Consider the following 16,626-nt stretch of genomic DNA (forward strand, 5'->3'; position numbering starts at 1 on the left):
CTACTTTTGTGTTAAACAAATGCTTTGCTGGTAGCCTAAATAAAAGTGCTTTCAAGGAAACAGAAAAAATGTCTTATTTATCTTGTATTATAGTTATTTTAGTCAACTAAATTTACTATAATCTTAGCTGACTAAAAGGAATGTTTGGTAAAAATGTAAAACAATGCTGAAAAATACCATATATTTGTCATCATCCAATTACTTGTACTAGTTTTATTTAAGTAAAAAAAGAAAAAGAAATCAAATATTTTGTTACAAAAAATGAAAATAAAAATAAAAAAACTTACAGTAAGTAAAACACACAAAAATATAACTTACTTTTATTAAAAATGTAAAAAATTCTGGATAAAACCATATATTACTTGTACTGTTTTTTTTCAAGTAAAAAAAAGAAAAATAAATTAAATATTTTGTTAAAAAAAACAAAAAACATTTTTTAACAAAGGAACTTACAGTAAGTAAAACACACAACAATTTTACTTGACTTTTTTTTATTTTTATTAATTGTATACATGATTTATTAAAAAATGTCACCTTTGAAATAATAATTCCAGTCCAAATTTTCAGAAATGTAGCAAAATTAGAAAAAAATTATATTTGACCATAATTTCATGCTACTTTTGTATTAAACAAATGCTTTGCTGGTAGCCTAAATAAAAGTGCTTTCAAGGAAACATAAAAATGTCTTATTTACCTTGTATTATTGTTATTTTACTATAATCTTAGGTGACTAAAAGGAATGTTTAGTAAAAATATAACACCATGCTGAATAATACTATATATTTGTCATCATCCAATTACTTGTACTAGTTTTATTTAAGTAAAAAATAAAAAATAAATCAAATATTTTGTTTAAAAAAATAAATAAAAAATAAAAAACTTACAGTAAATAAAACACACTTTTAGTAAAAATGTAAAACAATGCTGAATAAAACCATATATTTGTGATCATCCAATTACTTGTACTGTTTTTTTTGAGTAAAAAAATTTAAATAAATTAAATATTTTGTTTAAAAAACCCCAACATGAATTAATAAAGGAATTTACAGTAAGTAAAACACACAACAATTTTATTTAAAAAAATAAAAAGTAATTGTATACATGATTAATTTAAAAAATCTCACCTTTAAAATAATAATTCCAGTCAAAAGTTTCAGAAATGTAGCAAAAAAAAAAAAAAAAAAAATGTTTATTTTTCATCCAATTACTTTTATTGGTTTTATTTATGTAAAAAAAAAAATAATTATAAATTAAACATTTAATTGGAAAAAAAACCCATACATTAACAAAAAAAATCTTACAGTACGTAAAACACACAAAAAAATAACTTACTTTTAGTAAAAATGTATTCTGGATAAAACCATATATTTGTGATCATCCAATTACTTGTACTGTTTTTTTTAAGTAAAAAAAGAAAAATAAATTAAACATTTTGTTTACAAAAACCCATTAACAAAGGAACTTACAGTAAGTAAAACACACACAAAAAAAAAAAAATACAATGAATTGTATTCATGATTAATTGAAAAAAATCTCACCTTTGAAAGAATAATTCCAGTCAAAAGTTTCAGAAATGCAGCAAAAAAAAATAGAAAAAATGTTTGTTTGACCATAATTTCATGCTACTTTTGCTTTGCTGGTAGCCTAAATTAAAGTGCTTTCAAGGAAACATAAAAATGTCTTATTTATCTTGTATTATTGTTATTTTAGTCAACTAAATTTACTATAATCTTAGCTGACTAAAATAAATGTTTATTAAAAATATAACACCCGGCTGAATAATACTATATATTTGTCATCATCCAATTACTAGTTTTATTTAAGTAAAAAAGAAAAATAAATCAAATGTTTTGTTAAAAAAAATAAATAAAAAAATAAAAAACTTACAGTAAATAAAACACACTTCTAGTAAAAATGTAAAACAATGCTGAATAAAACCATATATTTGTGATCATCCATTTACTTGTACTGTTTTTTTTGAGTAAAAAAAGAAAAATTAATTAAATATTTTGTTTTAAAAATAACATTTATTAACAAAGGAATTTACAGTAAGTAAAACACACAACAATTTTATTTAAAAAATAAAAATGTATTGTATACATGATTAATTTAAAAAATCTCACCTTTGAAATAATAATTCCAGTCAAAAGTTTCAGAAATGTAGCAAAAAAATTTGAAAAAATGTTTATTTTTCATCCAATTACTTTTACTGGTTTTATTATGTAAAATAAAAATATATAAATTAAACGTTTAATTGAAAAAAAAAAAAAACATACATTAACAAAAATAAACTTACAGTACGTAAAACACAGAAAAATATAACTTACGTTTAGTAAAAATGTATTCTGGATAAAACCATATATTTGTGATCATCCAATTACTTGTACTGGTTTTTTTTAAGTTAAAAAAAAAAAAAATGTAATATTTTGTTTACAAAACCCATTAATGAAGGAACTTACAGAAAATAAAACACACAAAAATTTAAATAAAAATAATAAATAAATAAAATTAATTGTATTCATGATTATTTGAAAAAAATCTCACCTTTGAAAGAATAATTCCAGTCAAAAGTTTCAGAAATGTAGCAAAAAAATTAGATTTTTTTTTTTATTTGAACATAATTTCATGCTACTTTTGTGTCAAACAAATGCTTTGCTGGTAGCCTAAATAAAAGTGCTTTCAAGGAAACAGAAAAATGTCTTATGTATCTTGTACACACTTTTAGTATAAATGTAAAACAATGCTGAATAAAACCATACATTTGTGATCATCCAATTACTTTTACTGTTTTTTTTTTGAGTAAAAAAAATAAATTAATTAAATATTTTGTTTAAAAAACAACAACATTAATTAACAAAGGAATTTACAGTAAGTAAAACACAGAACAATTTTATTTAAAAATTAAAAATGAATTGTATACATGATTAATTTAAAAAAATCTCACCTTTCAAATAATAATCCCAGTCAAAAGTTTCAGAAATGCAGCAAAAAAATTAGAAAAAATGTTTATTTGACCATAATTTCATCCTACTTTTGTGTTAAACAAATGCTTCGCTGGTAGCCTAAATAAAAGTGCTTTCAAGGAAACATAAAAATGTCTTATTTACCTTGTATTATTGTTATTTTACTATAATCTTAGATGACTAAAAGGAATGTTTAGTAAAAACTATAACACCATGCTGAATAATACTATATATTTGTCATCATCCAATTACTTGTACTAGTTTTATTTAAGTAAAAAAGAAAAAGAAATCAAATATTTTGTTTAGAAAAAAAAAAAAAACTTACAGTAAATAAAACACACTTTTAGTAAAAATGTAAAACAATGCTGAATAAAACCATATATTTGTGATCATCCAATTAGTTGTACTGTTTTTTTTTGAGTAAAAAATAAAAATAAATTAAATATTTTGTTTAAAAAACCCCAACATGAATTAATAAAGGAATTTACAGTAAGTAAAACACACAACAATTTTATTTAAAAAAATAAAAATTAATTGTATACATGATTAATTTAAAAAATCTCACCTTTAAAATAATAATTCCAGTCAAAAGTTTCAGAAATGTAGCAACAAAAAAAAACAATAAAAATGTTTATTTTTCATCCAATTACTTTTATTGGTTTTATTTATGTAAAAAAATAATAATTATAAATTAAACATTTAATTGAAAAAAAAACCATACCTTAACAAAAAAAACTTACAGTACGTAAAACACACTAAAAAATAACTTACTTTTAGTAAAAATGTATTCTGGATAAAACCATATATTTGTGATCATCCAATTACTTGTACTGTTTTTTTTAAGTAAAAAAAGAATAATAAATTAAATATTTTGTTTACAAAAACCCATTAACAAAGGAACTTACAGTAAGTAAAACACACAAAAATTTAAATGATAAAAAAAAAAAATACAATGAATTGTATTCATGATTAATTGAAAAAAATCTCACCTTTGAAAGAATAATTCCAGTCAAAAGTTTCAGAAATGCAGCAAAAAAATTTGAAAAAATGTTTGTTTGACCATAATTTCATGCTACTTTTGCTTTGCTGGTAGCCTAAATAAAAGTGCTTTCAAGGAAACATAAAAATATGTTATTTATCTTGTATTATTGTTATTTTAGTCAACTAAATTTACTATAATCTTAGCTGACTAAAATAAATGTTTATTAAAAATATAACACCCGGCTGAATAATACTATATATTTGTCATCATCCAATTACTAGTTTTATTTAAGTAAAAAAGAAAAATAAATCAAATATTTTGTTAAAAAAAATAAATAAAAAAATAAAAAACTTACAGTAAATAAAACACACTTTTAGTAAAAATGTAAAACAATGCTGAATAAAACCATATATTTGTGATCATCCATTTACTTGTACTGTTTTTTTTGAGTAAAAAAAGAAAAATTAATTAAATAATTTGTTTAAAAAAAAAACATTAATTAACAAAGGAATTTACAGTAAGTAAAACACACAACAATTTTATTTAAAAAATTAAAATATATTGTATACATGATTAATTTAAAAACATCTCACCTTTGAAATAAATAAAAAAAATGTTTATTTTTCCTCCAATTACTTTTACTGGTTTTATTTATGTAAAAAAAAATAATTATAAATTAAACATTTAATTGAAAAAAAAAACATATATTAACAAAATAAACTTACAGTACGTAAAACACACAAAAAAATAACTTACTTTTAGTAAAAATGTATTCTGGATAAAACCATATATTTGTGATCATCCAATTACTTGTACTGGTTTTTTTTAAGTAAAAAAAAAAAAAAAAGTAATATTTTGTTTACAAAATCCATTAACGAAGGAACTTACAGTAAGTAAAACACACAAAAATTTAAATACAAATAATAAATAAATAAAATTAAATGTATTCATGATTATTTGAAAAAATCTCACCTTTGAAAGAATAATTCCAGTCAAAAGTTTCAGAAATGTAGCAAAAAAATTAGAGTTTTTTATATTTGACCATAATTTCATGCTACTTTTGTGTTAAACAAATGCTTTGCTGGAAGCCTAAATAAAAGTGCTTTCAAGGAAACATAAAAATGTCTTATTTACCTTGTATTATTGTTATTTTGCCATAATCTTAGATGACTAAAAGGAATGTTTAGTAAAAATATAACACCATGCTGAATAATACTATATATTTGTCATCATCCAATTACTTGTACTAGTTTTATTTAAGTAAAGAAAAAAAATAAATGAAATATTTTGTTTAAGAAAATAAATAAAAAACTTACAGTAAATAAAACATACTTTTAGTAACAATGTAAAACAATGCTGAATAAAACCATATATTTGTGATCATCCAATTACTTGTACTGTTTTTTTTTAGCAAAAAAAAATAAAATAAATTAAATATTTTGTTTAACAAAAAATTTAATTAACAAATGAATTTACAGTAATATATAACACACAACAATTTTATTTAAAAAATAAAAATTAATTGTATACATGATTAATTTAAAAAATCTCACCTTTGAAATAATAATTCCAGTCAAAAGTTTCAGAAAGGTAGCAAAAAAAATAGATTTATTTTTTATTTTTCATCCAATTACTTTTACTGGTTTTATTTATGTAAAATAAAAATATATAAATTAAACGTTTAATTGAAAGAAAACAACATACATTAACAAAAAAAAACTTACAGTACGTAAAACACAGAAAAATATAACTTACTTTTAGTAAAAATGTATTCTGGATAAAACCATATATTTGTGATCATCCAATTACTTGTACTGTTTTTTTAAGTAAAAAAAGAAAAATAAATTAAATATTTTGTTTAAAAAAAAAAAACACACCAAAACATTAACTAACAAAGGAACAAAAATTTTACTTAAAAAAAAATACAAAAAACTAATTGTATTCATGATTAATTTAAATAATCTCACCTTTGAAAGAATAATTCTGTTCAAAAGTTTTATAAATGTAGCAAAAATATTGTTTATATCAAGGTGTCCGGCTATTGTGTCATACTCATACTTAAAAGAAAAATTAACCAAATGCTCACCATCCTCATCCACCTCCTCAATGATGGCGTCCAGCTCCTCTCTGGACGGGTTTTGCCCCAGCATCCTCATCACGGTGCCCAGCTCCTTGGTGCTGATGTCACCGCCGCCGTCCGTGTCGAACATGTCGAAGGCGGCTTTGAACTCTGGACAAACAAACGGCGGTTTCACAAACACGTCTCAGTCCTCTGGACTTTTATTTTGAAACGTGTACTGACCTGCGATCATCTCCTCGGTGAGGAAGGAGCGGGCATCGCTCTGGGCGTCGGTGGGCTTGAGGGCAAAGGTGGAAAAACGTCATGAATCTTCGAGAAAATATGACATGGGGGTGGGGCTGAGGTGGTTGGGGGCGTGGTTAAGAGGGGAGGAGTATATTTACAGCTAGAATTGACCAAGTCAAATATTTCATATACATACAGTATATAAGATAAATACTTGAATTTCAGTGATCATTTATTTACACATTTACACACACACATAACACTCATCTACTCTTTGTTGAGTTAAGGGTTGAATTGTCCATCCTTGTTCTATTCTCTGTCACTATTTTCTCTAACCATGCTTAACACCATCTCTGATTGTTACGCCGGTTCGGCGTCGTGGCACCTGGTTCGATTCCCTCGAGGATGCGTCAAACGAAGAACACAAGAAAGGTAGGATCTAACACATTTATAAACAAAAAGCGAGCTCCGAACAAAAACACTGGAGCTAATACAAAGGGAAACAAAAGACGCGAGCGTGTAAGCTGGGAAATATAAAGAACTAAGACTTGTCACGATGGCACAAAAAGTAAAAACAAAGATGATTAGCATGTGAGCTAAAGATGACAATAAGGTGGCTTAGCTAATGAGCTAGCGAGAAAAACATACCTGACGTTACTTGTTGCATTTGAGCAAATTAGAGTCCCAGAAAGAATAAACAGAAGAGGCTGGCTTATAAAGGAGGGTGATTAGCTGAAGCAGGTGTGCGGACCGAGTGTAGCAGGTGAACTAATGAGTAACCTTAGTGATGGACAAAACAGGAAATAAACGGGTCGGACGGAGAATGAAACAAAGATGGAAAAATTAACAACATGTGAAGATCCAAGTCACGGATCGCAACACTGATGATGTATTGCTGTGTGGCACGCACAAAATTGCTTTTATCAAATGCACTAGAGTCTGGAATCTTCCATCTCTCCCTAGCATGGCCCAAAACGTACAGTAGATAGCAGTATTGTCCTGTTTAAGAGTGTCACAACATTGCTGTTTACGGCAGACAAACTGCTTTACGCTAGATGAAAACGTGACTGCTGTTGTTGTGTGTTGTGACCGCGCCGGGAGGACGTTGATTAAACTGCCTAAGAAACCCACATAAGAAACCAAGAACTCGCCCTCGATCATTCTACAGTTATAACGTCATTGGGCAGGCTTGCTGTTTTTATTGTGGGAAAGCGGACGTGAAAACAGGCCGTCGACACGTCACTCAGGTCCGCGTAGAGCTGGAGGGGGCGTGGCCTCCACCTCCGCCTGAATTTCGGGAGATTTTCGGGAGCAAATTTGTCCCGGTAGGTTTTCGGGAGAAGCGCTGAATTTTGGCAGTCTCCCGGAAAATCCGGGAGGGTTGGCAAGTATGGGATCGGGTGGCTGCAGCCTTCTCCCGCCATCGCAGCCGTTGTGGTAGTTCTTAAATCTACCGTCTTCCGCCTGCTCCGCCCCTTGAGGTCTTCACCGTATCCCTGGTTAAGGGGGCAGTCAGGTACTAGGCCTTTGCCAAGGGCCACCTGGGACAACAGTAGTAAAGGAGTTAACCTCCTAGTGCCCCAAGACCCCCATAGGGTGCCGGATGCACTTTAACGTCATGCCCAAGACATAAAGGAAAAATAAATAACTCACATTTTGCTAACCTTTCTTTGCGAGTTAAAAAAGTGAGGACCGATGATTTCACCGCTGTCTGGGTATTGCGCAAAATAAAACTTGTGATTGGATACTTGCTTTGGTGTGACAAGTGAAAATCCAATCCCAGTCACGTTTAAATTAAGGCTACCCAGATGGGCTCATACTTGCCAACCCTCCTGAATTTTCCTGGAGACTCACGGTGGCAGAGGGGTTAGTTCATGTGCCTCACAATACGAAGGTCCTGAGGAGTCCTAGGTTCAATCCTGGGCTCGGGATCTTTCTATGAGGAGTTTGCATGTTCTCCTCGTGACTGCGTGGGTTCCCTCCCGGTACTCCGGTTTCCTCCCACCTCCAAAGACATGCACCAGGGGATAGGTTGATTGGCAACACTAAATTGGCCCTAGTGTGTGAACGTGAGTGTGAATATTGGCCCCTAAACCCCCATTGAGGAGCCTCCACTGCCGGATGCAATTTACCGTCATGCCCAGAACATAAATGAAAAATGAATAACTGAAGTTTTGCTCTCCTTTCTTTGCGAGTTAAAAGAGTGAGGACCGATGATTTCTCCGCTGTCCGGGTATTTCGCAAAATAAAACTTGTGATTGGATACTCGCTTGGGAGTGCCAAGTGAAAATCCAATCCCTTTCACGTTTCACTTAAGGCTACCTAGATGGGCTCATACTTGCCAACCCTCCCGAATTTTCCGGGAGACTCACGGTGGAACAGGGGTTAGTGCATGTGCCTCACAATACAAAGGTCCTGAGTAGTCCTGAGTTCAATCCCGGGCTCGGGATCTTTCTGTGGGGAGTTTGCATGTTCTCCCCGTGACTGCGTGGGTTCCCTTTCAGGTTCTCCGGCTTCCTCCCACCGCCAAAAACATGCACCTGTGGATAGGTTGATTGGCAACACTAAATTGGCCCTAGTGTGTGAACGTGAGTGTGAATGTTGGCCCCAAGATCCCCATAGAGAAGCCTCCACTGCCGGATGCAATTTACCGTCATGCCCAGGACATAAATGAAAAATGAATAACTCAAGTTTTGCTCTCCTTTCTTTGCGAGTTAAAAGAGTGAGGACCGCTGATTTCTCCGCTGTCCGGGTAGTTCGCAAAATAAAACTTGTGATTGGATACTCGCTTGGGAGTGCCAAGTGAAAATCCAATCCCTTTCACGTTTAAGTTAAGGCTACCTAGATGGGCTCATACTTGCCAACCCTCCTGAATTTTCCAGGAGACTCACGGTGGAACAGGGGTTAGTGCATCTGCCTCACAATACAGTGGTCCGGAGTAGTCCTGAGTTCAATCCCGGGCTCGGGATCTTTCCGTGGGGAGTTTGCATGTTCTCCCCGTGACTGCGTGGGTTCCCTACGGGTACTCTGGCTTCCTCCCACTGCCAAAAACATGCACCTGGGGATAGGTTGATTGGCAACACTAAATTGACCCTAGTGTGTGAACGTGAGTGTGAATGTTGGCCCCAAGACCCCCATAGAGGAGCCTCCACTGCCGGATGCAATTTACCGTCATGCCCAGGACATAAATGAAAAATGAATAACTCAAGTTTTGCTCTCCTTTCTTTGCGAGTTAAAAGAGTGAGGACCGATGATTTCTCCGCTGTCCGGGTATTTCGCAAAATAAAACTTGTGATTGGATACTCGCTTGGGAGTGACAAGTGAAAATCCAATCCCTTTCACGTTTCACTTAAGGCTACCTAGACGGGCTCATACTTGCCAACCCTCCCGAATTTTCTGGGAGACTCACGGTGGAACAGGGGTTAGTGCATGTGCCTCACAATACAAAGGTCCTGAGTAGTCCTGAGTTCAATCCCGGGCTCGGGATCTTTCTGTGGGGAGTTTGCATGTTCTCCCCGTGACTGCGTGGGTTCCCTACGGGTACTCTGGCTTCCTCCCACCGCCAAAAACATGCACCTGGGGATAGGTTGATTGGCAACACTAAATTGGCCCTAGTGTGTGAACGTGAGTCTGAATGCGATTAGGTGGCGACTTGTCCAGGGTGTGCGCCGCCTTCTGCCCGAATGCAACTGACATAGCCTCCAGCACCCCCCGCGACTCCAAAAGGGACAAGCGGTAGAATATATATATTTTACCCAGGAGCTGGACAGGACAGATTTTGGGAAAATTATTATTTTTTTTTAACTTAGCTTTGATTTTATCTAATCGATTAAGAATCGTTACACATAAGAATCGCGATACATTCGAAAATTGGTTAATTTTTTTACACCCCTACTGGATAGCACGTGCAAACTATAAAACTGCAGGTACTTTTAGAAGGTCCTTCAGTGCGGTCTACAAAGAACCTACATTTTAGCACACCTAAAAAGACGTTAGCGCTCGATTGATCCAGATGGAAGAAATTACATTTTAGCAAAAAGTTAGGAGATAATAATTGATTTGTTTTGGCGTCTGCTGGTTCCATATTAACCTCTAAGTCATCCGGCAGCTGAACAATGTAATTGCTGGATTGAACCTAGGCCTAATACCTTTTATTTATGGTAATCCAAATATGTTGACATGCGCTCGGTAGATTTTCCTCTCCGTCGTTTGTCATTGCAGCGACGGCCTCCTTGTCACCACAAAGACCGCAGCCGTTTGTGCGTAACTCTGCCAGTTGGCGCGCACCTTCCGAAATGTGCTAAATATAATTGCAAACACAATCCTCGGTGCACAAGCTCGGTAGATCAACTTTGCTTGATATTAAGTTTGAACGTGTTGTAACACACTTTTAGTAGATTTGACCATATCTTTTCCTGCCGGGTCCAAAAGTGAGCATTTGAAACGGAGAACGAGTCATACTACTCGATGTTTACTCAATCATGTGTACTTATTCTGCCAGTACTCTTTGACCTCTTATCTTATACTTGAATTATAATCACATTTATATTTGGAATACTTATCTTTTAAAGAAGATTAACATACTTTTGAGAGTAATTGTAGATGTGTACTTACATACAATTTATGTTATCATTGTTTTTTACTTATTTTTGGATTGTACTAAAAAAACCTAAAAAAAGCACATATATACTGTATATATGTATGTATGTATATATGTGTATATATATCTATATGTGTGTGTGTATATATATATGTGTTTGTATATATGTATGTATATATGTATATATATGTGTATATAAATATATATATATATGTATGTATGTATATATATGTGTGAATATGTATGTATATATAAATATATATGCTTTCATAAATATATATATATATATATATATATATATATATATATATATATATATATATATATGTATATATATGTGTATATAAATATATATATATATGTATGTATGTATATATATGTGTGAATATGTATGTATATATATATATATATGCTTTCATAAATATATATATATATATATATATATATATATATATATATATATATATATATATATATATATATATATATATGTATGTGATGAGGTGGCGACTTGTCAGGGTGTATACCGCCTTCCGCCCGATTGTTGCTGAGATAAGCACCAGCGCCCCCCACCAACCCAATGGGAATAAGTGGTAGAAAATGGATGGATGGATATATATGGATATATATATATATATATATATATATATATATATACACATATATATGTATATATATATATACATATATATATGTGTGTATATATATATACAGATATATATACACATATATATATATATGTGTGTCTATATATATACAGATATATATACACATATATATATATATATACATATACACATATATATATATATATATATATATATATATACAAATATATATATACATATACACACACATATATATATATATATATATATATATATATATATCTATGCACAGTAATGTATATGGATTAGCTTATTTGAGTTATGTTCATTTTTAAATGCATATTATCTTTTCTCACAATTTATGTATTTATACTATAGATTATATATGTTTATGCACAATTACCAGCCTGTACTTATATCTCTTTTTAAATATTGGATGAAATTAAGTATGTTGGAAAAATAGAGACAATTAGGCATATACATTCAGGTTATTTTTATATACTTACTATAAAAGTATAGGAAGTTTGACTCATGGGATTAGAATACTGCATATATTTTGCATACTTGGACGCTAGATATTTTTATCCAGTGAATTTGAGTTTTTTTTGTAGTGATTACGTAGTTAGAGCTTATTAAAGGCGGAATAACTGAGCGTAAACATCCTTCGATGTAATAATACAGTAGTACTATTCACCCTTCTTGTGTTGGAGATGTGTATTTTCCCTCCTTCTTGTATTATTAGTTCCGTGTTCATGTGCGTACTTATAGTAGCAGGTGTAGTCCAGGTATGATCTGATCAAAAATATACAATTATTAATATTTTAATACAATTTCTTTGGAAATTGTTCAAAAAGATAAAAAAAAAAAAAAAGCATCAAAAAGCTTGCATTTGGTTTGCTGGTGCAAATCCTTCAGCTCATCCAGGCTATTTTTAAAATCCCACGAGGGGGCAGGATTTGAGTGGGGGGATTTTTGTCAAGGTGAAACTAAATTCAGACACATATGTCTGTCTCGTTTTACTCAGCTGTGTAAATGTATGTGTGTGTGTGTGTGGTCTATCTTTAGTCTAAATATCCACCATATCGGGTTTTGGTGATGATACTCCCCGATTCAAATCCACGGAAACCTGACGTAGTGCCTGATTATCGTAACTAATGAGTAAATCCAGGAGTTCCCCGCAAACGGAAGTAAATCCAGAGATTCTTCATCACCGCACGTCCATCTTTTCTTGCATCCTGACCAGATGAAACCCTAAAAAAAAAAAGAAAAAAAAAAAGGCAAGTTTCTTACCATGATGAGCAGCAGGTGTGTGCACAAGATAACAAAAAAGGTGCGGAGAGTCTCCCTGCGAGGCGACACAGTCCAAATAGAAGTAGTGCCCGCTTCCCCCCGTCCTTTAGTACCTTTGCATCCTGATAACTTTTCCTGAAAATGACCGGGATTGGGCCGGAGGCGGCCAATCAAATCTCGCAATCTGTTTGACGGACACCCCCATGTGGGACGTTCACAATCCGATCTAGATTTAGACGGGGGTGGGAGATGGGGATCATCTCTGTGACATTTATTGAAAAAAAAGGAAAGAAGTGGAGGGGATTAACTTCAACGCTGATGGAGGCTAAGATAGACGCCTCCCGCCCGCGTGCTAGCATTCTCTTTCGTGCTCCATCCCTCCGCCATCCCTTGACCTCGCAGTACTTGGACATCTGTAACTCAAGATGGAGCACAAGTGATCTCCAACAGCTGTACAACATCTCCAGCTATGCTTCCCCATCATACTTCTATTTATACCCCCCTCTTTCTCTTTCGCTATATTTACTGTATGTACTGTACTTAGCATGTCAATCAACGCAAGTGTGTACTCATTTTATTACACGTCGTTTTGCTGTGTTTGAGCCATTGTTGATTTCTATAGTTAAAGTGGGCAGTTATCATCAACAACTGGCAGGAGTGGTTGCGTTTTTCTTCTTATGGCATCTGTGTGAGAGGGCTTATTGTAGCCTTTGTGGACTGTTTTGGGTCTATTTCTACTAGACAAGGTGGTGGTTATTATCAATAACTGGTGGAAGGAGTGGTTGCATTTGTCTTATGACATCTGTGTGAGAGGGCTTATTGTAGTCTTTGTGGACTGTTTTTTATGTCTATTTCCTACCTGACAATGTGGTGGTTATCATCAGTAACTGGTGGGAGGAGTGGTTGCATTTGTCTTACGAGACAGAGTGGTGGTTATTATCAATAACTGGTGGAACGAGTGGTTGCATTTGTCTTACGGTATCTTTGTGAGAGGGCTTATTGTAGCCTTTGTGGACTGTTTTGTGTCTATTTCTATAGTGAAAGTGGGCAGTTATCATCAATAACTGGTGGGAGGAGTGATTGCGTTTTTTCCTTACAACATATGTGTGGGAAGGCTTAATGTAGCCTTTGGGGACTTTTTTGTGTCTATTTCTACTAGACAAGATGGTGGTTATTATAAATAACTGGTGGAAGGAGTGGTTGCATTTGTCTTATGACATTTGTGTGAGAGGGCTTACTGTAGTCTTTGTGGATTGTTTTGGGTCTATTTCTACTAGACAAGGTGGTGGTTATTATCAATAACTGGTGGAAGGAGTGGTTGCATTTGTATTACGGCATCTGTGTGAGAGTGCTTACTGTAGCCTTTGTAGACTGATTTGTGTCTTTCTATAGTGAAAGTGGGCAGTTTTCATCAATAACTGGCGGGAGGAGTGATTGCGTTTTTTTTCTTACAGCATATGTGTGGGAAGGCTTAATGTAGCCTTTGTGGACGGTTTTCTGTCTATTTCTACTAGCAGGGTGGTGGTTATTATCAATAACTGGTGGGATGAGTGGTTGCATTTGTTTTACGGCATCTTTGTGAGAGGGCTTATTGTAGCCTTTGTGGACTGTTTTGTGTCTATTTCTATAGTGAAAGTGGGCAGTTATCATCAATAACTGGTGGGAGGAGTGATTGCATTTGTTTCACGGCATCTTTGTGAGAGGGCTTATTGTAGCCTTTGTGGACTGTTTTGTGTCTATTTCTATAGTGAAAGTGGGCAGTTATCATCAATAACTGGTGGGAGGAGTGATTGCGTTTTTTTCCTTACAACATATGTGTGGGAAGGCTTAATGTAGCCTTTGGGGACTTTTTTGGGTCTATTTCTACTAGACAAGATGGTGGTTATTATAAATAACTGGTGGAAGGAGTGGTTGCATTTGTCTTATGACATCTGTGTGAGAGGGCTTATTGTAGTCTTTGTGGACTGTTTTAGGTCTATTTCCTACTATGACAATGTGGGGGTTATCGTCAGTAACTGGTGGGAGGAGTGGTTGCATTTGTCTTACGAGACAAGGTGGTGGTTACTGTTAATAACTGGTGGAAGGGGTGGTTGCATTTGTCTTATGACATCTGTGTGAGAGGGCTTACTGTAGTTTTTGTGGATTGTTTTGGGTCTATTTCTACTACACAAGGTGGTGGTTATTATTAATAACTGGTGGAAGGAGTGGTTGCATTTGTATTATGACATCTGTGTGAGAGGGGGATTACTGTAGTCTTTGTAGATTGTTTTGGGTCTATTTCTACTAGACAAGGTGGTGGTTATTATTAATAACTGGTGGAAGGAGTGGTTGCATTTGTCTTATGACATCTGTGTGAGAGGGGGATTACTGTAGTCTTTGTAGATTGTTTTGGGTCTATTTCTACTAGACAAGGTGGTGGTTATTATCAATAACTGGTGGAAGGAGTGGTTGCATTTGTATTACGGCATCTGTGTAAGAGTGCTTACTGTAGCCTTTGTGGACTGTTTTTTGTCTATTTCTATAGTGAAAGTGGGGATTTATCATCAATAACTGGTGGGAGGAGTGATTGCGTTTTTTTCTTACAACATATGTGCGGGAAGGCTTAATCTAGCCTTTCTGGACTGTTTTCTGTCTATGTGTACTAGACAGGGTGGTGGTTATTATAAATAACTGGTGGAAGGAGTGGTTGCATTTGTCTTACTAGACAGGGCAGTGGTTATTATCAATAACTGGTGGGATCGGTGGTTTTATTTGTCTTATGCTATCTGTGTGAGAAGTTTTACTGTAGCCTTTGTAGACTGTTTTGGATCTATTTTCTACTAGACAAGATGGTGGTTATTATCAATTACTGGTGGGAGAAGTGGTTGCATTTGTCTTACGGCATCTGTGTGGGAGGGCTTACTGTAGTCTTTGTGGACTGTTTGGGTTTATTTCTACTAGACAAGGTGGTGGTTATTATCAATAACTGGTGGGAGGAGTGGTTGCATTTGTCTTATGACATCTGTGTGAGAGGGCTTACTGTCGTTTTTGTGGACTATTTTGTGTCTATTTCTACTAGACAAGGTGGACGTTATTATAATTAACTGATGGGAGGAGTGGTTGTATTTGTCTTATGACATTTTTGTGAGAGGGCTTACTGTAGTCTTTGTGGACTGTTTTGGGTCTATTTTCTACTAGACAAGGTGGTGGTTAGTATAATTAACTGGTGGGAGGAGTGGTTGCATTTGTCTTATGACATTTTTGTGAGAGGGCTTACTGTAGTCCTTGTAGACTGTTTTGGGTCTATTTCTATAGTGAAAGTGGGCAGTTATCATCAATAACTGGTGGCAGGAGTGATTGCTTTTTTTCCTTACAACATCTGTGTGGGAGGGCTTACTGTAGCCTTTGTGGACTTTTTTGTGTCTATTTCTACTAGACAAGATGATTGTTATTATAAATAACTGGTGGGAGGTGTGATTGCATTTGTTTTATGACATCCGTGTGAGAGGGCTTAATGTAGTCTTTGTGGACTGTTTTGGGTTTATTTCTACTAGACAAGGTGGTGGTTATTATAAATAACTGGTGGGAGGAGTGGTTGCGTTTGTCTTATGACATCCGTGTGGGAGGGCTTACTGTAGCCTTTGTGGACTGTTTTGTGTTTATTTCGACTAGACAGGGTGATGGTTATTATCAATAACTGGAGGGAGGAGTGGTTGCATTTGTCTTATGACATCTGTGTGAGAGTGCTTACTGTAGTCTTTGAGGACTGTTTTGGGCCTATTTCTACCAGAAAAGGTGTTCGTTATTATAAATAACTGGTGGGAGGAGTGGCTGCATTTGTTTAATGACATCTGTGTGAGAGGGCTTACTGTATAATCTTTGTGGACTGTTTTGGGTCA

At 33.6% G+C, this 16,626-nt stretch overlaps 1 protein-coding gene across 1 annotated transcript in view; it reads right to left on the reverse strand.

Moving 5' to 3' along the window:
• LOC133554247 (troponin C, skeletal muscle-like) overlaps positions 1-12,902 on the reverse strand; it is a 23,707-nt gene extending 10,805 nt beyond the window's left edge. Inside the window, exons 1-3 of the mRNA XM_061902745.1 lie at positions 12,749-12,902; positions 6,248-6,302; positions 6,032-6,175 (exon numbers count right to left, since the gene is read on the reverse strand). Of these exons, the coding sequence (XP_061758729.1) occupies positions 6,032-6,175; positions 6,248-6,302; positions 12,749-12,751 (202 nt within the window). The 5' untranslated portion in view covers positions 12,752-12,902. The remainder of the gene's footprint in view (positions 1-6,031; positions 6,176-6,247; positions 6,303-12,748) is intronic.
• Positions 12,903-16,626: the final 3,724 nt, after the last annotated feature.

This window comes from Nerophis ophidion, linkage group LG06, assembly GCF_033978795.1.
Source record: "Nerophis ophidion isolate RoL-2023_Sa linkage group LG06, RoL_Noph_v1.0, whole genome shotgun sequence".
Classification (NCBI taxonomy): domain Eukaryota; kingdom Metazoa; phylum Chordata; class Actinopteri; order Syngnathiformes; family Syngnathidae; genus Nerophis; species Nerophis ophidion.